General features: G+C 39.0%; 1 protein-coding gene across 6 annotated transcripts in view; it reads right to left on the reverse strand.

The window, feature by feature from the left end:
* Positions 1 to 26,728, reverse strand: part of LOC307020601 (SH3-containing GRB2-like protein 3-interacting protein 1) — a 69,995-nt gene that overhangs the window by 17,902 nt on the left and 25,365 nt on the right. Inside the window, exons 2-13 of one of the 6 annotated variants that reach the window (XM_079652061.1) lie at positions 12,207 to 12,576; positions 6,264 to 6,327; positions 5,799 to 5,844; positions 5,314 to 5,370; positions 4,988 to 5,045; positions 3,890 to 4,065; positions 3,756 to 3,767; positions 2,182 to 2,193; positions 1,314 to 1,338; positions 647 to 710; positions 443 to 513; positions 257 to 331 (exon numbers count right to left, since the gene is read on the reverse strand). In XM_079652061.1, coding sequence (XP_079508187.1) covers positions 257 to 331; positions 443 to 513; positions 647 to 710; positions 1,314 to 1,338; positions 2,182 to 2,193; positions 3,756 to 3,767; positions 3,890 to 4,065; positions 4,988 to 5,045; positions 5,314 to 5,370; positions 5,799 to 5,844; positions 6,264 to 6,327; positions 12,207 to 12,216 — 670 coding nt within the window. In that variant the 5' untranslated portion in view covers positions 12,217 to 12,576. Of the gene's footprint in view, positions 1 to 256; positions 332 to 442; positions 514 to 646; positions 711 to 1,313; positions 1,339 to 2,181; positions 2,226 to 3,755; positions 3,768 to 3,831; positions 3,852 to 3,889; positions 4,066 to 4,987; positions 5,046 to 5,313; positions 5,371 to 5,798; positions 5,845 to 6,263; positions 6,328 to 12,206; positions 12,577 to 26,728 lie in introns of those variants that run through there. The other 5 variants (XM_079652063.1, XM_079652064.1, XM_079652062.1 and 2 more) reach the window with 5 other exon arrangements.

Consider the following 26,728-nt stretch of genomic DNA (forward strand, 5'->3'; position numbering starts at 1 on the left):
TCATTATATTTTTGCTTTAATTAAAGCACTTATTGTGAATTAAAAACAATAACTAATAAATATAAAATGTCAGTGATTGAGCAGCAGTTATTAAGTTGTATAACATATAGTCATTATAAAGTCATGTCCAATGTTCTGTGCCCATTATAACTGTGATTATAAAGCTCTATAAGATTCCTATAACACATAACAAGTACGCATTATAGACATAAGAGTTATAGAAAGGGTAACAGAGTTGTATTTAAAGCTGACTCACCTCCTGTTGGGAAGCTTCTGCTCAGCGGGGATTCTGAGTGCGGTCCCGATTCTCCCCATGCATCTGCAGGGACCACTGTGATTGGATAACCATAAACAGACAATAAATGTCACATATTTAACTGGCAGTTCCTATGTGAATTGGTTAGTATAAATTAATGTGGCTTAATATGGATAAAGGACAGACCATCATATCTGGCATATCTGGTCTCTGAAGGTGGGCCAAAGAAGGCAGGAACGTTCTGCGAGAGCCTGTCACTGTAATAAGAAAAACCACAAAAAACATTTCACCTCTTTACAATTGAAATATCAACGGCTTACCAAAACATACACACTGAATATAAGTGTACTAGTCCAATCAGTTGGCAACATTGCTAAAATAAGGACAGACCTCTGCGTCTCCGGGGCGGGACTTGGTGTTGGGGTGGAGCGTCTGGGTCTGGCAATCTCTTCACCTACAGGAACACAACAAAAACTCTGTTGTTGCTCTTTGCACTTTTAATATTATCACATCAAATGTATACAAATTGGCAATTGTGGTCTGGCTCGATGGATGGCCATGCTGGTCTGTTTGTCCGTCCACCACCTTAGTCCGGACTGGAATATAATATATCTGGATTGGCCCCAAATTTGATAAAGTAATATATTACAATCACTTGGGTGATTGTAACTTTTCATCAGGAGATATTATAAGGAAATCGAAAAATTCTATATGTGCAAAACTGGCATTTCCATTACCCTCATCTGTACTTTGTGTTAAGCGCTAATTAGCAAATGTTAGCTTTAGAGAGACTAGCTTACTGTATATTGACAAAAGAAAGACAATAACTTTCCTCGCTTTTGGAACACCTATATGGAGATTTTGAAAACTTTTGTTTAAGTTTCTGGTAAATGTGTTGTATTCCATAAAGATAAAACCTTTTTAAAACAATTAGTTTGAGCAAATGTTAGCATGCTAACACGCTAACCTAAAATGGCTAACATGATTCATTCCCATTCTCCACTCCCATTCATACATCTTTTTGTAAACAAAATATGTCAGCAGTAGGTGTACTTACAGGACAAATTCCTTTTCATCTGCCCCTGTAAAAAAAAGAATCCAAACAAAAACTAAAATAAGAAACAGTACAATAGTACAACACAAGCACGTCACAGCTCATTTCATTCTTCCATTCAATTATAACACGTTTTATTTTCTTAAAACAAGTGACAAAGAAGTGAGATTAGGAGGAAATTCATAAACATTTATGTATGATAACTTCTGAGGCACAAATATATATTTTTAAATAAGGCAGGTCAATTTAGTCATATCAAGAAACATTATCAATCTTAAAAAACTGAGGTCTAGACAAAACATTACATATTTCACTTGTTTTAGGGACAATAATATTCTGAGACCTTTCAACCTGGACTATATTACCTATTTTTTTAATCTAAGAGTCGAATTTAGTATGTCATACTTGTTATTGGAAGGCCAGTGTTGTCATATTGTGTTTCAGTACAAAAAGTTTAGATTAGTGTTATCTAAAAAATATTATTATATAATATTGTGGCAAAACATTTAGCTGTTTTCGGCAATGTGACATTTCAGAACAAGGACTTTTCCTTGAGCGAGATTTTGTTAGACACAAAAACAAACCCTTACCCTAAACCGTTTGAAAGATATTGAGTTTAGGATTATATACATCAGTAAAAAAGCAGGAAATCTCTTCTTCTGCCATTTTTGCATGAAAGAAATCTGTCAATCTACTAATCGCTCTAATCAAAAAGGGCGCTTTGACACAACACGTGTGAAAAGTGGGTCCAGATTAATATACCAAATGTTCCCTTTATAACTGAATGATTGATTTAGACAGCAGAGATTAGAGAGTTGTGTTTCAGGATGCTGGCTCTGAAACAGCCAGCAGAGGGTGTAGAGAAACTCACCGGGCTGCGTCTCTGAGACCAGCAAAAAGGAAGAGAGAACAGACCTGGGTCAGAGAGTGAGTGACAAATCAGTCAAATGGACACCAACTAAAACTGCACACACACATCGCACCGCTTTACTTGCACCACAAAGCTTTCATAATGCAGCATGAGCCATAACACCCTTTGAGATTATGAGGAAAATACCAGCATCACTTACGACCGACATGCACAGTGGTTAATGTAGCAAGTTGCTCCGCATGTTAGCTCCAAATCAATGGGTTTATGTGTGGGTGTCTCTTAGTAGAGAAAGAAGAACTAAAATCCTTTACTTAAGTAGTGTATACCCTCTGTTTGCTTTTATTTAAGTGAAAGTAGAAATACTACCATCTTAGATTACTATCAAAAGTAAAAGTACTCAGTACACAGGATGGCTCTTTTGACGATATCATGCGGTGGCCGACAGGTGCAAACGCGCTGCAACGGCCCAAAACACTTCCATTAGGAGAAACATTGCGAATAAAAAACGCTGCAAGAAGTGATTAAAAAGTGATGCACACAGCTTGTTGACGTTCAGGGATTATAAAGTTGGCCAACTGTCACTGTTGCAGAGTTAGTCTTTTCATAACTGTAAGTGTTTTGTCAGTTTCTTTGAAATGACTAGGTCAGCTACGTAAGCTACCTAGCTTACAGCACGTCTGCAAGAATCATGCGATCACATTGTTAAAATAACGAATAAAACTAACATTTTAGGTAAGTTTACAGTGACAGTGACAGTAGGTCAACTTTATAATCCACGAACATCAACAAGCGCTCCACTCCCAGCCGGGTGCATCACTTTTTAGTGTCCGTGTTTCCGTTGTGTTTTGAGCTTTTTGCAACATATTTTTTAAGTAAACCTTGCCCATATTTTGTCAAGTTGGTGAATGTTTTTTTTGTAAATGCTGCGCATGGATTATCAAGTTGTTGAAGATGTTTCCTCATTTGCATGTGTTTTGGCACTTTTGTGTTTTTATCATTGAGTCGTTTCGCGAAAATGTTTTGGCCGTGTTTGCACCAATCAGCCGCCGTATTTAATATCTTAAATTATTTGTTCTTTGTCAATTTTGAACCAAATTACTTCCAATTACTTCTTAAAATACTAGGTAGATTAGTATTGCATCATAAAAGCATTATCATGTGTTTATATTTATACAAAGTGACTTATGTAGCGGAGTTAAAATGAAATGTTTGCCTCCAAAATGTAATGGAGTAGAAGTATAATGTAGCATAGATTGAAAAACTCAAGTACCAGTTTGTAAAAACAGTACTTAAGTGCAGTATTTGAATAAATGTACTTCCACCACTGGTGTTATGTTTAATCTGCATTGTGTAACGCTTTTCCATTCAGGTTAAAGTAAAGCTCTAGCTAAACAGAAACCAAAGTCAACAAAAAGAAGTTGAGGGATTAGAAATGGTGAGACAGAAACTGCATGCAGAAAAAAGTGTTAGGCCAACAAAAGTGTTTATAAGGGAATTATCACGTTCTCATTTTTAAGTGAATTCATGCCATACGACCGCTGTTGCTGGTGAAACATAAATACAAAAAAACTTACCGGACTTCTCTTCTACAAGACGACAGCAGAAAAGTGAAGAAAAGACAAAACAAATACAGACTTTAACAGCTGTTACCCGTCATGAACCTTCAGTGCTGTGTAGCAGAACAAGGGTTCTGATCAGCAGCGCTCACCAGAGACGGAGAGAGGGCCAGGCCCCCCACCGAGGCTTTCAGCTCGTCCATAGACGAGGGGACACACTTGGCACTGTCCGCCACCAGCGGCTTGATCCTGATTTTGAACTTCTTCTTGTTCTCCTCATCGTCCTCCGAGTCGCTGGAGGAGAAAAAGTGCTTTCCTCTGGAAACTGGTGAACATTTGTCAAGGACAAAGTAACATCAGATGGAGGCTTAGTCACTCTTGTACAGAATTTTAAAATAGCATAAGATTGCTCTGTGTCTCAGTCTGCTGTATCTTACTAACTGTATTACACCTGCTGTTGATGAAACTCCAAACGATACTTCTTGGGCAAATGTTTATACTATTTTTCAAACAGAAAGCCACTGACACCTACATGAGCAAAGATATTGATGAAACAGTGAACATGCGGTCAATCTTAATGATGATTGTGTGCTCAATTAAAGCCAAGGTGGGGCTACACAAATCTGGCCTGACCTTACATGAATCTGCAAAGTTTCTGTCCAAGCATCCGAATCCAAACCATGTCAGCAGGTTCTGATTCAAGGGGCCCTAGTATCCAAATATGCAGGTTCATATTTGTAGTCTTTGCCTCTACTGTGACATATTTCCATGCCTAAATGTTCAAAAAGCTATGGGAGAGGAACTCCCTCTGGAGGTAATTTTGGGATTTGAGCCTTTGCAGACCATTTACATGCATAAAAACCTATATAACACACTTCAAGAAAGGGAAAACCCCCAAAAGGAAAAATTGTTTATTTTTTAAAGGCCACTTTTCCACAGTAAGAACAATTTAACATGCCATTGCCATAGAGATGGTATAACATTACTCCCTATTAATGACAGAAAAAATAAACTCGCGGGTCATGTAGGTCAGGGCAGAGAACCAAAACTGTAGTCTGGCTGCCCTTCTTCTTCTTTTTTTTTTGCAACTGCAAGGACACACACATGTGATGTGGCAAGAGAGTGAAGGACTATTGATCTAGCCTATTTAATACAGGGAAGTACTCGTCCAAGGAGTCACTCAGCAGAACAGGTCAATAGTTTTGCAAGAGAAGAGTCCCAGGACTGCTTCTTCTCTCCTCAAAGGATATCATCGCCCTCGTCCCCGGGCCGGAGGCTAAAGCCCTCGTCGTCCACGTCAGGAGAGGCCTGGAAAAGAGAGAGGACAAAGTCTGTTACACAATGTACAGTCACAGAGGCGTCGCTAAACTCTTCCCTGTGAACTGCTCTGCATATAAATATGGGTCAGATTTCACAAAAGTCTGGCTGGAAGCTCCTGCTGACTCACAGAATATGCAGCTAGCACTCTATTTGCAACGTTTACCCAGTAATATCAAACCGAACGATATATGTGACACTAATTGCAAGTGTGCTCGGTAAGAAATATTGAAAAAAAGGAGAAGCTGCGCAGACTTACATATCTGTCCCAGTCAATCTCCCCATAGAAACCATTGGGTGCTCCATTGGCTTTTTTCTAATTACAAAATGGACCAAAGAGAGAATAATGAAAAGAGAAGTTAGTATAAACATGTCAGTGTGAATGATCAATTGTGCTTACATACTTTATTTACTAACTTTTTACTTTCAAAAAGTGTGGTTCAAATTAAATGTTGGCTTTTTATGACATGTTCGATTGTCTGACTTTTCAAGATTCGTGCTTTGGCAGACTTGGTAGTCATGCCGTGGCCAAAAACTACGTAAAGCAAGTTGTAATACATGGAAGCTATCCTCCAAAGGCAGTAACAGTTGCATTGTAAAATACTGAATCAATGGATATAGTATGTATATCACAATATCACTTTTGTATTTGGATGATTTTTGTTGTTGAAAAGCACTGAGAAGAAGACAGACTAACAGAGAAAAGAACCTAACAAACTAGAAAACTATGTGAAATGTACATACACTTCCTTTTTTTCCGCTTCCGCTTCCTTCTTTGTCAGGTGAACCCCTGTTTTGACAAAAGGACAAAAATGTCAATTTAGGAAAACACCATTTTAGGTTTGGCAATGATTTGATTATACTTTCGTAGATATAATCATGTTATTCTACAATATCCCTTTCTCTCATTTAACAAAAACAGTCTCAAATGTGAATGTTGTCAAACCAAAAACATCGGTACAAGAACCTTGCCTTAACAAAATTGACTAAAATTGGCAACATTTTGAATTATATAAAAAAATATTGTTTTAGAGAATACAAAAAATGCAAAACATTCTGTATTTGGCAAAGTTATATACTCAATGGTAGAGACATATTTCAGTCGGTAAAATGATTGAGCTTTGATACCCAGCCCTACTCATCCCCATTCTGTTTTCAGAGTTGGACGGTTGTAAACTCGGCTTGTTAGTTGTGTCTGAGCAAACTCACGTTCCATCCGTATCCCTGTCCTTCTTCTTTAAGCCCAGGGCTTTTCTGGTTCTGTTTTTGAGTCCTAGTGCAGAAAGTGGGAGAACAACATCATGAAGAATTAAATTAATGCTCTAGAGCAGTGCTTCTCAAAGTGTGTATATTGGTAAAATTTCACATTTGAAATAAATCAATTAATTTAAGTTTTCTGCACTCTCGCGGGAATATCTTTGCAATGGAGAGGGCTTAAGTTTAATTGATATAGCCCAGCGCAACACCTTCATCACACATGTTGTCACTTGTTTGTACCATTTTCAGGCGATTTGTAATCGGTTCTAGAAAAACGATGTGATTTTGGATATTTGTGGAGTTAGGTGGTCCACAAGTGTTTTATTATGGTTAAGTGGTCCTTGGTATGAAACATTTTGAGAAACACTGGTCTAGAGCCTAATATAAAGCTAATAGTCTTGTCATTACAATGAACTTAAAAGTAAATAACACCAAAGGGTAACAGGCTGATTTAGAGTAACTTGAGGATGATTCTGTCCTGTTGGATACGCAGGAAATACAGTAACCAGTAACCACAATAAGATGATTTAAATTAACAAATCCATTCGGGACACAAACATCATCTGGAGAAAGCCTTCAAGTAAAATGAAGCAGCGCAAACGTAATCCTCTAAAGTGTCCCCTCCCTGTCTGAATTAAACAAACAAACATTGATCAATGGGTCCACTTCATTAGCGAGATTAAAGGCAGAGTGGGGGAAAGATCTACTATAGCAGCCATAGTCAGCCAAACTGGGTGCCAACTAGACCCCTGCAGCACAGACGGTTGGCACTATGCAGCGAGTCAGGACGGCTGGGACAACAGACGAGTAATCATTCAACATGTGCAGAGCATGAAGATCTCTGCAGAACAAGGTATGTCTATGTAGAATTATAGTCGAATAGTTCATCTGTGTTTTTGATGCTGGTTTGTGGTGTCAATGAACAACCTATGTCACACATGCACTGCACCTCTGAAATGAGGTTAACACCGGTCAGTGGTACTTACATGTTTTATGTCTGACAAAAGCATTTGAATATCTCTTAAGCTAAAGCTGATTTATTTTGTGATTTTAGTCTGCAACAATATTTACATCTTAAAAGAGTGTAGATACATTTGATGTAAATCAGTAACATTTAAAAAGATTGCATTCAGCAGCAGAAGCTAGTTGAAGCGAGTTAGCATGCAAACTTTCAGATTTTTTAACCAAGCATGCTCACATACTGAGGTTTATATTGTTGTTGAATTACTTTAGTGTGTTAGCATGCTTCACACTGATGTTTAGCATGCATTGTTGAGGTATTACTTTAATGTGTTAGCATGCTAATATAGGCGTCTGCTGTTAACCATGCATCGATGTGGTAATAGTTTATCGTGTTAGAATGATAACATCCAGACATCTACTATGTATTTTTGTGGTACAAGTGTAGCATGTTAACAAGCTAACCTACAGATGTGAACCATGTCTATATGAATGTTTTGCTAATGTGTTAGCATGTTAACATTTGAATTGTAGGCCTAATAAAGCTTAGCTGAAGGTAGATACATTAGATGAATAGTAAAAGGGATGAATGATTTATTCTCTGGACATCACAAATGTTTGTATATTTTGTTATGGAAATCTTCCTAATAATAATTTATGGACCAAGGTGATGGACTGAAAGACCAACTGAGCACAAACAGAGGCATTTCCATTTTGACTAGTGTAGCTAAAATAAGCAGATGATTAGACATTGACACCATTTGACATTGATGATTCAAAAAGGTCTGAGAGTTGTAGAATTCTCTGTCAAATAGAGCTGAATGGCTACTCAGTGTCTGTTTGTTTGTTTGTCTGTTTGTCCTGCTCTGTGGATACACAAACAACAGAGGCTAAGAAGGCTAACAAGCCGAGTTGTTCCAAGTGAGAATATTCCTGATTCTCTTAGGTTAAGAATGTCAAAATAAATATGATTGTATTAAACATTTACTCGTCTGACACCTTAAATAACAAAAAGACAGTTGATCAGAAGTATAAAACACTGCAAGAAAATAAAATCATCTGAGTAGTATTCTCTCTTCTTTATGCGTTGGCTCGGTGTGGAACATGTTTCTTACAAGAGAGCACAGTTGGTTCTCACATCCATACAAGAGCAACAGGGACACGTGTGACAGACAGTTGGGTGGTGAACATTTTGTGCTATTCAGAGGCCGCCTGTGGGCTGTTTTTGAAAACAAGAATACATTATTGCTCATTTATTTTTCTAATATGTAGTCCTGCCCTGAAAATTAAATCAAACTGAATTTGAAATCAAATAAATATTGAGTCAGCACACACACACAGATTAAAACCCTGATAAGAATACATTCTATAAAAGGGAAGACTGGTGCTCAGTACCATTCACTTGGGAGGAAGCTCTCCAGTGTACTGAAGGACGTGTCAGGACCTGTGATGTATTAGCAGCTAGCCGGGCTGCTCAATAGCACGGATTACTCCTGCATCACGACCTTTATCAGTGGAGACAGCTCTCAACAGCCAGCCTTCTGTCCACTCCTAACCTGCACGTGTGTTGTGTGATAAGGAGTCAAAATAGATATTCAAGCTCAACTTAATATGTGACAAACTTGCTAAAAGAATAGTAAACATACTGGGGGAGAAAAAGTAAACTGCTGCTTTTAGAAGCCAAGTGTGCCTGAGGAGAGCCCTACAACTCTCGTTAAACAGTGTAACTAAGGATATTAGCTGTAGTTCAGTTTGGGTCTTATTTGTGCTAATACTGCGAGACAAGTTGGGCAATATTTCTGTTTAATATTTTTGCTAAGATCTAGAATATTTTGTTGTTATTTTGGCACATACTTGAGATTGGTGCTTTTTTACTAAAGAATGAGGTAATGATATTACTATATTTTTACAATTTTAACATAATTTGATTTTCAAATTAGAGTTTCAAATGCATGCCTCTATGCTTTCAGAAAATTGCTAAAAAACTTCCCAAATTTGAAAGCCGACATTTTGAGAGGTGAAGGACCTTTATCTTATTTTCTTTCAGAGAATAATGTTCAATTGTCAAGAATGTCCTCCTCCTCTCGTTTCAGCCCTCTATGTCTGTCCCTAATAATCTTCCGTACATATACTCGCATCACTTTCACTTTGGCATAAAATTCATCTTCACATGGTAAACCTCAAGTACACTTTTGGTGAATGTTCAAATGTATCAGGGAAACCTGAATATCATGAAAAAAGTGAATTATTTCATTCAAAACTGACACTGCACACTGTCTCTAAAACATCTGTTGGTTTCCCAAAAGCCTTGCTACAAAACTGAAATCATTTTCATGACCTCCAACTTTCTTGCTTTGAGAAACATTTATCAAGGGTCTAGATTTCTCTTAGCATTATCTTGTAGTATTTATTGACAGAAGGCTCCAGAGGAAGTCAATTTCTTCAAGAGCATTCAGCTGCATCTGGTGGCCTTTATCAATAGATGGAGTACAAACAGTGTGTGCAGGTGAAGGCTACTAGATTACACTGAGAGCTCCAGAAGAAATGTGGATTTTGACTTAAGGCAATCTTAAGGTAATAAATTATACTTAAAGTTCAATTCTCTGACTGTCAGCAGCGGACTACTAAATCTCTGATAATGGAGTCTCAAAAAATATCTGAACAAACCAGCGTGGGAAGATGTACGTTATTGATACTGGTTGTCAGTTGTGCATAGGTATGAACATTCTTTACACACCTTTCTCTGCTATAGCAACACTGACAGCCTAACAACACTATGCCTCAGTTACCAGTCATATAGAAATATTTTTGAATTACGGAGGAAAGACAAAACCAATCAACCAAGGTTGGGAAAAACTAGTTCCAAACAATCCCAAGGAAACGTAACTTAACTTGTTTAAAGGTACACCTAGAAATGGGGAAAGTTTTATTATCTGTTTGGATCTTTATTCTAATAATTGTTGGATATTTTTGAAATATGGATGTAGGATATAGGAATTGTGCAGATATCGGAAATGACAATCAATTCCAATTGATGCCAATGACTTGCCAAAATTATTGTGTATCCTTAGTGTTACATTTTAGAATAAGCCACTTATTTTGTAGTTGACAAAACAACAAGTGGCACCACCACCTACTGATATCTTATACCAATGAATCCTGTACATGTAATATCATTCATATTACACATGATGATGTCTTGGTTTTCAGTCCAATTAGTTGTCTTTACAGTGTGGTCGGATGATTGATTTCTTTTTATAGTGTTGCCTGGAATGGATCACCTATCCATAAGGCTGCACTTTTTTGACAAGTTGATTTTCATACAGTCCTGGTATTAACTGCATCAAGAGGCAGCCTGAATAGATTGGTAACAATGCCATGCTCGGTTAAATGGACAACATTTGGGCCGTCCTCCACTAAAATAATAACCTCGATTCTGTCACTTAATTGATTCAATTGACTAGATCTGTTGAACATTATATACAAAAGTTACAGACAGATCCATGCAAAAGTATCACCTTGAATCTGTGTTTGCCAAAGATGTCCTAATAGGTTTTTATATTTAATACGTCATAAAAATTGTGTAAAACAATTATGAATCTATTCAAGAAATCTCTTTTAGTCGGTTAAGAACAAACCAACCATGAGGCGGGGGAGCCATTAGAGTAAAGTATGTATGATAGTTAGTTTTTGGGGCAGAACATAACAAATCTATTTAAAAAAGCATTATGGAATCAATGTCAAACCACTGTAGTGTAAACAGTTCCAAACATGGTCATTTGCACAAGCTTGATCAAAGACTAACATCCCTTTCTGTACACTATGTAGTCTAACATTATCAGGCTTGTTCAGAGTATGTTTAAAATAATGTAGCTTTTCTATAATATGCTGCATAAACAAAACAGTTGTCATGTAACCTTCTGCACACTCCATGTCTGCGTCCAGATAACACCACTAAGTACACCTGACAGCCTACTGTACACAGTGGACTTAGCCACGCAGCTAACGAGGGCTAAGATGAGCATGTGACACGTGTGCTGTTGTATAGCTCAAGAACTGAGTACTATATCATGGCAGGCTGACTGCAGGCCTTTTTGCTAATAATAGCCAACTTCTATTACCACGTTGGCACTAATGGATGGTAAGGGCCCAGCATCTGTCATGGAGGGTTGGATAAATGATTCAGCTCCTCCATCCGAGTTTATTCCACTACTGTTTACTTTGCAACAGCAGCTGTAACTTTATTTAATGCAACATGAGCACTAAAGAAAGGCATGGTTCAAGGCATTGATTGGAATATTATATTAAGCTCTGATAGCAGCAGAGGTTTGAATGAGTGCCGCTTCCTGTTCTTTTGAAACATGTATTTGTATGACTAAGTGTGTAACTAAAGGGAGCACACACACACACACACACACACACACACACACACACACACACACACACACACACACACACACACACACACACACACACACACACACACACACACACACACACACACACACACACACACACACACACACACACACACACACACACACACACACACACACACACACACACACACACACACACACACACACACACACACACACACACACACACACACACACACACACACACATACGTGTAAACACACACAGCAGGAGATTAGCAAGGCAGGACTACACTGCTCTTCCTTTACAAATCCACACCTCTACTATCACCTGCGTTTTCTCCTAATGTGTCACTAACAACGCCACGCTCCCACACTGATATTGTCACACCGGTCATGCATGCAGCTCGACTCAAAGGTCCTCACGGTACGACGGATCTCATCACCGGGATTCAGGAGCTTTAACGGCCCCAGCAGGGACACGAGAGGGCAGGAGGAGGACGCAAAAGAAACCATGGGGAATAAAAGGAGCAGGAGGAAGAGCACTGATGATTTACCTTGCATCATGACTGCTGCTTTTCATCCTACGTGGTGCCCCCCCCTGGTGCGCAGAAATGGAGAAATCCAGCCGGTCAAAGGATGCTCGGGTAGGGCATAGCTAATTCCGCACAGCTCCCCCAGCGAAGCACGATTCCCCTCCACCCCCGAGGGCCCCCGACTCCCAGACACCCGCACAGGGAGGTGGGGTGGTAAAGAGCTTTGGAAGAGCAGAAGCAGCAGTGGCGGCGGTGCAGGACACGTCGAGAGGAGAAACCAGAGGAATATGCAGCAAATCGGGGGATGGGGAGGGGGTGTCCTCTCTGAGCGCACGTTAGGCCCCAGCCGCCCGAGCAGCACCGACACACGCCATCTCTGAGAGGGGGGATGCTGAGGAAAGGAGGAGGGGAGGGGAAAAAAGCAGAGCGGTACAGAGAGAGAGAGGCGGAGAGAGAGGGGAGGGAGGGAGGGAGGGAGTGGGAGGCTTGCTGATGTCACATCTGCACTAAGCCAATCCCTGCAGCCATGGTCACATGGCCGCTGTCCCCTCAGCACCTCTCGGCTTGCCTTGAGCAGACACTCCACAGCCATCTGCATACATATTATACAAGGTCACACCAAATGGGTTGCATGGAATTAAGGAAAGAAAATAAGAGTTGAAACATTTCCAACATTTTAATCAGTGTGTCTAAATGTACATTTTCTTAAAAAAAAAATACATTTGTACATTTTTGCAGAATCATTTTAATGTGATTCATCACCTTTTCGTATAAGCGTATATATATCATTTTAAAAATATTATATATTTGATGTTATATATTCATATGTGAGCTAAACATTTATTTTTGTATAATTATATGTTATATTTTGTATGCCCTTTATTACTTATTTATATTATTTATTCATTATATTTTTTATATTATATGATATTAATTATTTATTATTATTTTATATACTGGTGGAATTTAGTACATTTACCTCAAGTACTGTACTTAAGTACAATTTTCAGCTATTCGTACTTTACCTGAGTATTTTTATATTTGTATTTCATGCTACTTTAGACTTTTACCATAACGATTTATTAAACTTTTGTTATATGAGTTTATTTTGATGCCAATACTTATGCACTTTTATTTAAGTAAGATGTTGCAAGACTTTTACTTGTAACTTGAATTGAGCGTAGCACATCTTGGTCCCCTATTATATATCCAGGACAGAGAGCAGCAGAGATATCTTTTTGAAAAAGGCATGACTCAACCACAGACATAAAAGGATACAAATAAGAGGTCAGGTGCTGTCTTCGAAACCCTTAAGTCTCCTTAAGTCCTTTGTTGAAATCATGAATAGACTGAAAAAAAGATATAACTGAATAGGGGTTGGGTTGGTTAAACACATGATTCTGTCCTTGAGAGAGCGACAGTTAAAAACCCTGATAAAGAGGCCTTGGGTTTCTTAGGGAGGGGAGTTTTGTAATGCTTTGGCTTGGTTTGAGTGTTGAGAAGAGAAGTCTCTGAGTGATAACAGAATATAAAGCAATTGACAGCAAAGATAACAAGCAAAGTTATTGTCTGGAGCTAAATGAAGTCAGGTCAAAAATACATGCAAATTCAACAGATGTATATTGTAAATGGTTCATCATAAAGGGGAAAAGGTGTCCAAGTACCCCTCTGGAGTTTCAGACTACTACTAGTGGTATTGAAATCACTGTGTTCATGCAACCAACAATGAATATTAATGCACATGAGCATATAGTAAAATAAAAAGCTCAGGGTCTTGTATTGAAAACAGATAGTTGAGTAGTTGTTTATATTGTTTCGTCCGCTGCCAGCTTGCGCCGCTACATACATCTGATTTGTTGCGCGTCGGAGGCTCAGCGGTGTCAAGGTCAAAGCTCAATCATTTGAACGTTCGTTGCAGCGCTCAGCGACAATTTTCGAGCGATGCCGAGGCTAGTGCTGACTACGAGTCGGGCGTTACTGCATTCTCCATAAAAACACAAAAGCAATGTCAGCGCAGACTTGTGTTACCGCGTATCATGTGAATGCAGCTTGACTCAAATCAGTCAATTTTTCCCTCTATTGTACTAAAAGGCCCAAAAGATAAATATTTCTCTCAATCAGTTTCAACTAAATTAAACGTTTCCACAGGAACTGTGTAGAGACGCCTAGTTTCTGCCACATTTCAAGCAAACTTGTTTTTTGTCATGGTGACATAGAAATAATTCATTCAGAATGGGATAACAGTTGTTGCATATTTGATCAAACTACTCCTACTGGAGTAGCTTGTTATTCTGGATTTTAAGTGTTAAACTCTTAATGAATAATCGTAGCTTTAGCTGTTAGCTAATAATTGCTTTTACTGTAGCTTATCCATGCAGGAATATTTGAAACATACTTAAGACTTGATATATTTAGGAGCTTTAAAGAGAGATGAAATTGGAAACAACATACTAATCAAAAGAGACATATTTTTGAACAGTAGCGCTAAATAGGGAAAATAAATGGAGAAGAAGATAAGAGCGACAGTTGAGCCTACGGGTTGCCTCCAGGATACGGGAACCAAGGATGAGCAAGAAAGGGGCCAAGTGTTATATTGGATACATTAGAGTGGATGCAGTCCAAATACAGACACAGTGCTTTAGCTGATGGATCAGAAAAATGTGGTTTGCAGATTATCTGAACAGAATGTGTGAGTATCATATTTACCTAACACTTCATTTCCAGCAACAATCTGTGTGATGCTAACTAGTCTTCCCGGAAGTTAGCATTGCAAGGGTTGCCATGAAAGAAAGCAATGGGATTTTCCATTGGATTTCAGAATATTGCAGAAAAAAAGATATGTGAAAAGCACACGTTCATGACACTTAGATGTTTTGTTGAGAAGGATAATCTCCACATATTAACAAGTATACTAATATAATAGTCTAATGTTAGGCTATTAATTAAATAAATAATGCATGGCTTCACTCTCTATGTTTGGCGCAATGACTTTTAGTTGTGTCCTTTAGCCACTAGTTAGCAAATTCAGTTTTAAAAACACCTAAAAGTGTTGGTATTTATAAGTGTGGTATTTCCTTACGTATTCAATCCGTAGAACAAAACGTGCAAATCTCAAAACTTGTTTTTGAGACAAAAGTGCTGAGTTGCTAATATGTGCTAATATGCTAACTACTGTAGTTTCCAGTGTCAGGACCTTTTCATGCACCACTCTTTATTAACTGCCATGTAACTGCAAATTGGGAGTTTGTTTGTATTGTTAGAAATGTGTGTCACACTGGAGGACGACAGTGTGTCTACCACCGCAGAGAACACACTGTCAGCTGTAATCATGACTCGCATTTCCGCCCGGGAGAAAGACAGGGTGGCAGAGGACAAACATTTCCTACATCTGATACTGTGTTACGCTTTGGTAGAAAAAATGTATGTTTTAGTAAAAGCTATGGTATGGCTGCTTTGATAGCTGCTTATTGGAGCAGAGTGACTCAGCCTCACTGATAGGGGATGGACAGATGGGGGAAGGCAGTTAGAGGATAGTACCGTGGTGTGCGTGTGTGAGTGTGTGTATGTATTAGTGTTGGGGGTAGACGTTTCTGCTGTGGAGGTCATGTCGTTTTCAAAGATGAACAAATAATAAAAACCCTGATGCTATTTGTAACCACATGGTATGTTTCTGTCCCGTGACTATTGTATGTCAGTGAGGTACAGTGTCAGAGTGTGTAATCGGACCCAAACACTCATCTGTAGGTTACTTGATATTGTTTGTATGCATAGAGAGTATAAGCCTTAATGCCCTTGAGTAAATTGAGTCAGATATGCTCTAAACCCGGAAATCCAGACTATTTAGGAAACACCTTCATCTGGTGTCATCACTTCCTTGATTTACTTTCCCCACTGCGGTTTATTTGTAGCTGTTGTTGGGCATCCAGGAGCAACTGATAATGAGCTTACCTAACCTGGCAATACACCACGGGCTGCTCCCGTATGCTTTTCTTAACCTGCTACTTACATAAGAGGCCATCGAGGGGTCAGAGGCGACAACAAGCAGGATTAACAAACACATGGAGAACTGTTGGCCCAGGATGACTTCATGTTTGGAAATGTGCTTCAGATGTACAGGGGAGAATGGAAACTGGGAATACATCATGAATGCTTCTGTTGGTGGAGGAAGTATTCAGATCTTTTATTTAAGTAAAGGGAGGTTGTAAAATGACACTGTGTAACTAATAAAAGTCATATAAGGAAATTGTTACTTAAAAGTAAACTAATCAGGAAATGTACTAAGATATGAAAAATAAAAGGTGGATACGTTTCTCCTCTGTTTGACTGTCTGTTATATCATTGCATTTCTGACTAAATATATTGTATTGGACGGAAACTAATAACCATTTTTGATTCTGTACTATTCTGCAAATCATTTTTTCCTTTTTTTTTTTGTTGCATTGTTTGGTTTGTAAAAAAAACTGTGAGAAGAGCTATTACAATAACCCATGTAAACCAGGGCCTTTTCCCCAAGTTTGTGTCGTTCGATCAGGTGCAGAGATCTCAAAATTCTTTAAAACAAAGAATGTGTGGAGAGAAACTCCCTCTGGGATTGTATCCTTTGCAGACCATTTACATGCACCAAAACCTAGAACACACTACAGGAAAGGGAAAACCCCCAAAAGCATAACAGTAACTTTCAAGTAAAAAAAATCTGTCACATATCTCTAGTAAACTGAAAAGTACATTATTTCCCTCAGAAATGTATGTAATAGAATTAAAAAGTGGCATAAAAATAAAAGACTCAGTTAAGTTCCAAGTACCTCAAAAGTATACTAAATGACATAACCAAGAAGAAAATGGACTTAGATTATTCTGAATATCTTTGAGAAAATATGTCCAACGTACCAAGTGAAAAAAAGCCTCTTCCAGGTGGGTTGGGCTATGTTTTATTCCTCAACATATAAACCAAGCTGTATTATATTCATATAGATTAAATACAGGGTGATAATAAAAACGATGGATGATATATAATGGCTGACAGGATTACTATGTGCTGTAAATCCCTTTACTGTGTGTGGCTCTATACCGCCACCTACTGATGGAGTTATTGAGAGCTCATCATCAGCAGTGGTGGAAAGTACTACATTTAGTACTATGAGTAATATTCTTAAGAACAGTTTTTACTCCACTTCATTTACTTAACACAAACTATTATGAACTAATCATTTATCATGTTTTATTATATAAGTTAGCATACACTTTATTATAGAGTGGCGAAGTCCCGCCCATCTACTTCCGAAATAAGGTCCCATGGGTCAGAAGTAGATGGGCGGGACTTCATCTCTCTATTCCCTTGTTGAAATGTACCAGCTACCCAGCTGTATATGCTCTCTAGTAAAATAAACTCTTTAATAAATCAATCATTTTAATAATATAGGTGTCATCACTTCATTGAAAAATAAGTATAATGTTTTGAATAAAATACCAAACAAACAATATCAGGAAACCAGTTTTTGATCTTTTCTTTTTATAATGTTATTTAATTTTCACACACTGGTGTAACTTTCTGCACACTTTGGAAAATCTGAAAAGTTCCCCAAACTACAAGATGATGTTGTACTCAGAGAACTCATAAAAGCAGCAGTATATCCCTGTATTTAAATGGTCATACTGTACACTGTACAGTATGTGTAGCTTATAGTTACATTTTCACAATCAAGGTATCCAACACATAATGTCTGCCTCTTGCAGGAGAGATTGTTCTTAATTCATTGTTAGTCCTGTGTGTGTGCAACATGGCTCCTCAGTCAAACTACTGCTTTTCTCCAGATGACAGATGATGTTTATTTACTGGCACTGGACTTCACCATCAACCCAAACCCTTTTAAACTGTGCAATTCAGCATTTGTACTTTAACTTTGTATGTATATATTAGTATCTTTATGTTATTTTATTTTCATTTTTGTATTGCAAACTTACTCTTGTTTATGTAAATAGTTTAGTTCTAATGGAGCCAGTGTAAGAAAAACCTAATTTTGGTATAAATTCAGATTCTAAAATTGATTTGAATATCTCTTTTAATATAACAGTGTAATAGACTCAAGGAATTTCTCCCCACATAAACCTAAAACTCAATACTTTAAGCCTGTAAGTATTTTTAATTGATATTGTTTGTTGTTTTCTATGATTATATTTCTATATTATAATCTTATGATGTTTTATGTCTTTTTTCATGCCCAACGTCATTAAAAAATAAGGGTCTCCCTCAATTGATTCAAAAGCCTACATAAAGGTTTGTTTGTTTGAATGAATGAACACTACAGTTTGACAAATATTGAAACAAGCTGATCTCAATGATTCAGTTTGACAGGTTAGAACTCAACAGGTTGTTCCAATATGGAGGGAAAAGAGTTGCGGAAAGATCCCTTGTGAATTAAATAAGTTGTTAAAGGTCCCATGTCATGCTTTTCCGGTTATTACCCGTCCCCTTGTGTGTTATGAAGGTTTTTCTGCATGTAAACAGTCTACAGAGTCACAAATCCTCAAAGTACACCCTGTAGCGAGTAAAACTCTAACACAGAAAAGACCTGTCTATGCTGCCCAAGAACGCTTCGTTGGATAAAGAAATTGTTTGGGGGTTAGGGTGCTAGTGGAGCCTTGCAGATGGGGGTGCTGCAGCCCCCTCAGCACCCCCCCTTCACACGGCACCCAGACCCCACGCAGAATTCTCATCTGTTTGTCATTACTGTTGTCATTTTCTGGTTGCTAAAAAATGCCATTGTAAAACATAACACTGATGTTCCGCTGTAACAGTGGTGGACTCATCAGAACAGAGTGGGCGAGCTGACCAATCAGAGCACAGTGGGCTCATAGGGAGGCGGGGGGCAGGAGCTCCAACAAGGCGTGTAGGACAGAGAGTGAATACACATACTATACAGAGATGCTGTATGAGAAACCAATGTGAGTTTGGAACATTGAACAATGCAAATCTATTCTAATAGACCTCAACAATGGAACTATGATCAGTAGAAATGGCCATGACATGGGACCTTTAAGTATGGCACATCTGGCTGTGCTGGTAATTATGTTGCTGATTTTGAAGCATTTAAACGTTACCACCTGGCTGTCTGGGAATTACAGCCTCATTAATTCTGCCTGCATTAATAGGCGGCAAAATACTGTGAGCTCTGTTTACAATAAAGTACATATTCAAAAAAGTTTGTTTTTAAGACTATTTGTTCTGAAGCTTGTTTTGGCACATAATGAGTGAGTGACAGTTATTTTCTATGAGGTTTTAGGGCTTCAGTTGGGACAAGGTGGAACAGAAGGGCAAGAAGAATAACTGGTTGCAAAATATTTAGGCAGAAACTTCCAGAAAAAGTATGAATAGAATTAGCTCCAGGTTAACTAAAAGCTTTTATTATTTTTTTAGGACTAATGTACCTTAATTTTTACATTGTCTAACATCACCATGAGGAATAACATGAGATATTTGATGTCTGCTTTGCTACCTTTAGACGTGTGAGCTTAAAGCCAGATTTAAGAATCCCTGTTTCACACAGAATTAATTTCCTGAATTAGTGACGTAAAAAACCCAGAGATAATCAAATGTGCAGGAAAGTGAAATATCATTAGACCAAAAGTGTGATTATCATCATGAATGTACCTTTAAATAGGTTGGATGCATATTTTGTAAATTTTAAATTGTGTAATTTCTACTTTCATCTTTAAATATTTTATGCATGCTTCTTAATATTAAGCAATCTTTGGCTCTGTAACAAATGTAAATGTCCTCTCTTTACGTTACCAAGTTATTGTACGATACATGGATGTGACCTACCTGTAGATCCTTTTGAGGTTATCGACCTATTGTACCATATAGTGACATGACCTGAATCATTTTAACCGTATCGACTTATTGACCATGTACTGACAAGACCTAGATAATTTTAACGTTAAGGACTTATCCTACGATATAATGACATGACCTAAATAATTAATACGTTTTTAACTTACTGACGATATACTGACATGACTTCGATAATTTTAACGTTACTGACTTATCCTACAATATATTAACATGAGTTTTTGCGTTATTGATTACTTGTATGGTAGACTCTCAAGACCCAGATCATTTTAACATTATCAAAATAAAAAAATGTAATGATTAAAGGTCCCATGTCATGGCCATTGCTACTGATCATAATTCCATTGTTGAGGTCTACTCAAACAGATTTATACTGTTCAATTTTCCAAACTCACATTGGTTTCTCATACAGCATCTCTGTATAGTATGTGTATTCACTCTCTGTCCTAAAAGGCTTGATGGAGCTCCTGCCCCCCCCCTATGAGCCCAGTGGCCGTCTGCGAGACAGCGAGACACAGCGAAACCCAGCCCGAACACAAACACACACCCGCAGTCTGGCTGTGAGTTTGTGTGTGTGCTCACACACAAACTCAAAGCCTCGCCGCGTGCCACCATCTCAGGGAGGAGAAATCGGCGGAGCTGCAGCTGAGAAAAGATTGAGTCTGTGTAACGGCTCCGCGGACGTAACGTAACGGCTCCACGGATTGGTCCATTTGGGTATGGGCACGTCACTGTACCCAGGAAGAAAACAATGGGAAAAGAGAAATCTCCAACGAGGCGTTCTGGGGCAGCATAGACAGGTATTTTCTGTGTTAGAGTTTTACTCGCTACAGGGTGTACTTTGAAGGTTTGTGACTTTGCAGACCGTTTACATGCATAAAAAGCTACATAACACACAAGGGGAGAGGTAATAACCGGACAAGCATGTCATGGGACCTTTAACTTATCGTAAGTCATATGGTCATATCCTCAATCAGTTTTTGACGTAATCAATTTATCGTCCACAGGTAGCAGATATATTTCTGGGACAATAAATCATTCAACAAGTGTAAATGACAGGCTTGCTTATGGGTGTTGTTTCACACGATAAATGAATGTAGATATTTTTGACTTACTGACGACATGAAATGAACCATATTTATTAATCAAATTGATAAACTTTGAATTGTGAACATATCGCGCTATATATAGACATGATCTAGATCAGGGGTGGGGAACCTCCGGCCTCCGGGCCGTATACGGCCCGCGAGACCATTTGGTACGGCCCTCGAGGTAATTTATAAACACACGCAAAAAAGAAAAAAATTCAAGAAATCTAGACCGCAAAATAATTAAACAAGCGAGTGCCTGTTTTTCCTGGCCAAGGTCAGGGTCCTTGAACACAACACGAGCCTAACGTGTCGTCACGTGGTATATGTCTCGTCTGACAGGAGTGTCTACACTACAGGCATGAAAAAATCTTGGAGCTGGGCGTGTCTGAAGCTTGGCGATTTTTTGCGAGCAACCAATCACATGAATCTCCCGCCCCCGACATACAAAGCAATAGCAATGTTAAAACGAAGTAAACTGGATATAAACTCTCCAAACAGGCGAAAAAACGACCAGTTTCACCTACTGTCTCTGCCACCTCCCTCCATGCCTGGTTCCTCCGGTTTGTATCCCGGTAAATAGTTCCGGTCGTAAAGAACCGGGTGATTTGCTACCGTAATATCTCGTTTGGAATATGAGGAAATGAACTGCGGTCTGGCTCTCCCAGCTTGCACGCGGTTTGATTGGCTGAGCTTGCACTGGCGGGATTTGCATAAACGGAATTTGATTGGCTGATGCCAAGCATCGAGCCTCAAAAGTTGAACATTGTTCAACTTTTGATGCCGATAGATGCTCGTGATGCTTGCAAAGCCATGCCATGCTCCCCACAATGCAGTTCGGCGAAGATTAAAAATCTTCTACGTCACCCCATTCAAGTGAATGGGCGAAGCGTTGAAAGCATTTTTTGATGCCTGTAGTGTAGACGTAGAGCACCAGAACGCGGCTCCGGGCTGGGACTTCAATAATTGCAATACCCATAAGGAGCTGTACACATGCCGCAGTTTTTGCGTGGCTGTGTCTTTAGTTGAAAGCCCAGTGGCGATCTGTTCATCTGTCATACTGATCATACAGTCAATAACGTTGTTGTTATTAGCATCTAGTTAGCTAGCTATGCTAACGAATATAAGAAGCTTTTTCTCCAACCTGTGAGGTAAAGGCACATCTTTATATGATCATTATAGTTATAGAAAAATAAGAGAATAAATTAAACAGGTATACAATACTAATATGTCAGTAAAAAAAAGTTGTTATTAATAAACAAGAATACAGTTTAAAAGGGAAGTGATTTGTAAAATATTCATAAAGAAAAACATCTGCTTGCAGTTCTGTTTCATATGGGTGTTGAGAGATGTATCCATAGATCTCTTCATGTTGCTCTCAAAGTGCACCAGATTGATGCTTTTAACTTCAACATTTAAAAAAAATCTTCCTGGTGGTGCATGCCCCCAAACCCCCCTAGATGAGGTTAGATCCGCCCCCCCCACACACACACACACTTAAATCATGTCCACATGGATATGAAACTAAATACATTTGCACACATCTTGTGTCCATGTCTTTCTGTTTTGGTGGTCATGCCACGGTGCATGAATGCGCGGGTCATGGTCAAATATCTGGATTAAGAGGTTGCTTTTTCTTTGCACAGCATGAAAGAAACGCGAAATGGATGGGCTGTGATATGAGTTTTTTAAGCCGACGTTGAGTTCAATCATTTGTACGGCCCTCGAAGGATGTTGTAAAAATTGAAATGGCCCTTGAGAGGAAAAATGTTCCCCACCCCTGATCTAGATCATTCTTAAATGTTTAACTAGATCATGCTCTTGAATTACTATGCTATTATATAATTACCATTATTATATCAGTTGTATAAGAGGGTCTTAAAATGTAAATGATATTCTTTATTGTTTGTCATGGCAGGCCTACTTATGTTTGTTAATTTTGTTCTGCTTATTACTGATGATATTTAAAAGCTCGTGCAATATTTTCAGAAGGGGATTTTTGTGTGGCCAAACAACATCTCTTTGTGCTGAAAAATCTTCCCTCCAGCATTTGCTTTTCATGGGGCTTTTTCAAAGAGACATTAAGTGTTCATGGAAGCTGTGTAGTGGTGTTATGAACGAGCGCCTCTTAAAGTCACAGACTCGTGGATGTCAACTGACCCGGTTGGCAACACAAAGAGCTACTGAGCAACTTCCAAAAAAATAACACAAACAGGAAGCAACAGGCATTTTACAATGAGGGGAACAGTTTGACTGGTCCTTGAGTTTATGGATAATGGAGTAACAGTAAGAGTTTCTTTCTTATGTTCTGCCACTAGATGCCGCAACAGCACTATGAACACCGAAGCACACACTGAAAGCACCAAATCAGCTCTCATAGTGGATTCATGAACATAAAGCATCTGCTGTACATGTTCTTACCACAAAGGCACTATGTCATGTGATAATGAAAACTGCCGTCAATACGGTAATGCAGTTTGTTTTTTAGCACTTTGATCCGAGGTGTGATGGATGATATCATGACGGACTAAACCTGCCAGTGAAAGGTGTGTCGATGGAACCGTGGATCAGGAGGTGGCAGTGTTATACACCGGTGATTTAACCAATTGTCTCTGGGCAGAAAAGGCTGAACACTGGGAAATGTGCTGAGGGAAAAAAGGAGCGAAGACGATGATGTAATCCTTTAAAGGGACATTCACGTAAAAATAAAATGTAGGAACAAAAGATGCAAGGGTGCAGTAGAGCTGTCATGACGACGACATGTACAAGCGTTTGAATTAATGATTATTTTCTTAATTGTGCATCACAACTCCCCAGAAACCAAAGTGATGTCTTCACATTGCTTGTTGTGTCAGACCAGCAGTTCAGAAACAAAGGTAGTGAATACACATTTGAGAAGCTGGAGCAAGCTAGTGTTTGGCATTGTTTGCTTGATTACTCCATTATGAAAATAGCTGCTGATTGATTCAATGTCATTTCAGGTATCGAGTGTCTTTGAGTATATAGACTATTGTATCAGCTCTAATGTTTGTCTAAAGGTGTGTGTGGTAATCCGTATCTACAGTATGTAGATGACATGTCTCAAATAATCAAAGCTTTATTGTTATATGTACTATGGCTACAGCAATAGAAATAAAAGTTCCAGGCTCCTCAAAGGATGCAACATACTATACTAGGACATCAAATAAAAAGAAATAATAGAGTGCTATAAAATGGTGCAAGACACACAAAGGTGCAAGTAAGTTGCAGAAAAAAGAAACATTTCTCCTTTTAAATGAATGGTAATAAGGATGATTTTATTTTTTATGGTTACTAAATATGTGTCCTGAAGGCAAATCAATCAAATATTTCTCACAAATATGTGAGACAGTTTGTTTCACACAAAGTACATTAGATGAAAGTGTTGCAAACATTTTGGCATTGGAAAATGAGTAGAATATTAACATTTCTCCATAGACTTTAATAATAGAAGCAGTTAGGAACTTACCTTTTTTGTTTAATATTTGCATGATATTTATGCAAATGTAGTTTAGTGATCGAACAAGTGGAGGGAAGCATTTTTCACTGTGTTAAAGCCAAGGCCTTGGATGTGCCTTGTTTGCATATGACCTCAGCTCCAACGCCTTAGGCTAAACAGAAACACCATCCATTATGAGGAGTGGTTAACCAGCTCTCTCCCAAATTACAGTGACTCTGGCCTCCCATTTGACTGATTTAGCGGTTGTGTGGTTCCCCATCTCATGTTACTGACTGTTATAGTGAGATGTACTCACGCAGGCTTTCCTCCCCTTTAGGAAATGTCAGCGAAGCATTTGTTTGCCATTCGACAAGTTAAACAGTAACTAATGATGCGTGACAGGGCATTATTTGCTTATCCTACAGTGGCACATTTAAAATACTCTTAATTATACTGATCTATAATGATCGGTGTTGCTTCACCAGTACAGCTTCTTTAACCACATCCTCCGACAAATGCAGGACCATTTTACCACCCTGACCAAGAGGCCGTTGCACGAGGTTTTTCAAGGGAGCTGAAACATTTCCTGAGCATGTTAGAGTGCACACACTGAACCACCATCCTGTTAAAAAGAAAAGTGCAAGGGACGGGTCGTTGTGGTATGATTGTGATTGGCAGCTGTGGAGAGGAATCCAGATAACACCCTGGTATATAGAGTTGACCCTGCTTTTAACCTGCTGGCACACCTCCTGTCTTCACCTTGCACCCCCCCCCCCCCTCTGCCAAACTCCACTCCTCCACACCAGGCTCCTCAGAGACATCTGCCCCTCTTTTAATGTTGATCTCTGACCTCTCGGGCTAAAGATAAGTTAACCTCAACGATCATGTCGTGAAGCTGCCAACGCGGTGTCTTATAACGCTGTTATGTTAGCGCACAGAAGTAGAAATGTCCTTACCAAACAGTTTTGTTTGGGAGTGAAATTACATAAGGACTTGGAGTTTAAGAGAGAGTCTTGTGAAAAGCTTTGTCTGAAGTGTTGAATGGCTGCAGTACCATTTCCTTTTCTCTCCCACCCTCCTGCCAGGACCAGTCAAGGGATTTTCCTTCCCACCATCTCCGGCTGGAACACTATTTCCGGATTGTGTCGTTCATTTACTTAGTTCGCAGAGAACTCGGGAATGAGAGGCCATGGAAAAGTGAGTGTGGCAATGTGGCTAGAGCGGTAGGGAGGGAAAGACAGAGAAAGGGAGAGGTGTGTGTGTGTGTGTGTGTGTGTGTGTGTGTGTGTGTGTGTGTGTGTGTGTGTGTGTGTGTGTGTGTGTGTGTGTGTGTGTGTGTGTGTGTGTGTGTGTGTGTGTGTGTGTGTGTGTGTGTATGTGCGTGCGTGCGTGCGTGTGAGTGATGGAGAGAGTTCAAGAAAGAGCTGGAGAGAGCTGGATCGTCAGAGACAAGCCCGAGCAACGGCCTTTTACAAAAATAGCACAGGCAAGAATCTCTGCGGGTAACATACATTTGAACATGATGAGTGTAATCAAACTGAGAAGGGTTAGACATTGGACATAAACCATCTTCGCGACCATGTGATGTTGAGGATTCCTTTGTCTCATCTTTGTGTTTGCCTCTCTGCTGTGCTGTTTGTTTATCCGCTTGTCTTTCCGACTCCCAGGACATTCTATTACATTACAACGTCTCTGCAGTTAAAGCCCAGGTAAAGGCTGTTAGTGACCTGCTTACCTCTTGACATGTCCTCTGTTGACAATAGCTTACCTTCTCTGACATGCTTAATTGTCAAATAAAGGTAGTCATAGGAGATTAAGAGGCCTTTGACCTTCAAGCAGCTCGCTCTATCCTCGTCAGATGACGAGACAGGATTGAATCCACTCAGTAAGCTCATCTTTGTTTCAACACCGGAGAGATTTACAGGAAGATCGGGGCAACAAGACCAAGTCACATTTGACCCCAATAAACGCATTTAATCAATGTTTTAATTAGAGGAATTCCCACTAATTTAACACAGGACGTTGACAGTAAACTCCTCAAAGGAAGTACTTCTCAGCCTGTGAAAAAGACATGTCACCTTTTTGTCAAAATGTACTTTGGTAACCTAATAATCAGCAGATGTTAGCATAATAACACGCACAACTAAAC

Source organism: Notothenia rossii (genome assembly GCF_949606895.1).
Source record: "Notothenia rossii genome assembly, chromosome: 9".
NCBI classification, from domain to species: Eukaryota; Metazoa; Chordata; class Actinopteri; order Perciformes; family Nototheniidae; genus Notothenia; species Notothenia rossii.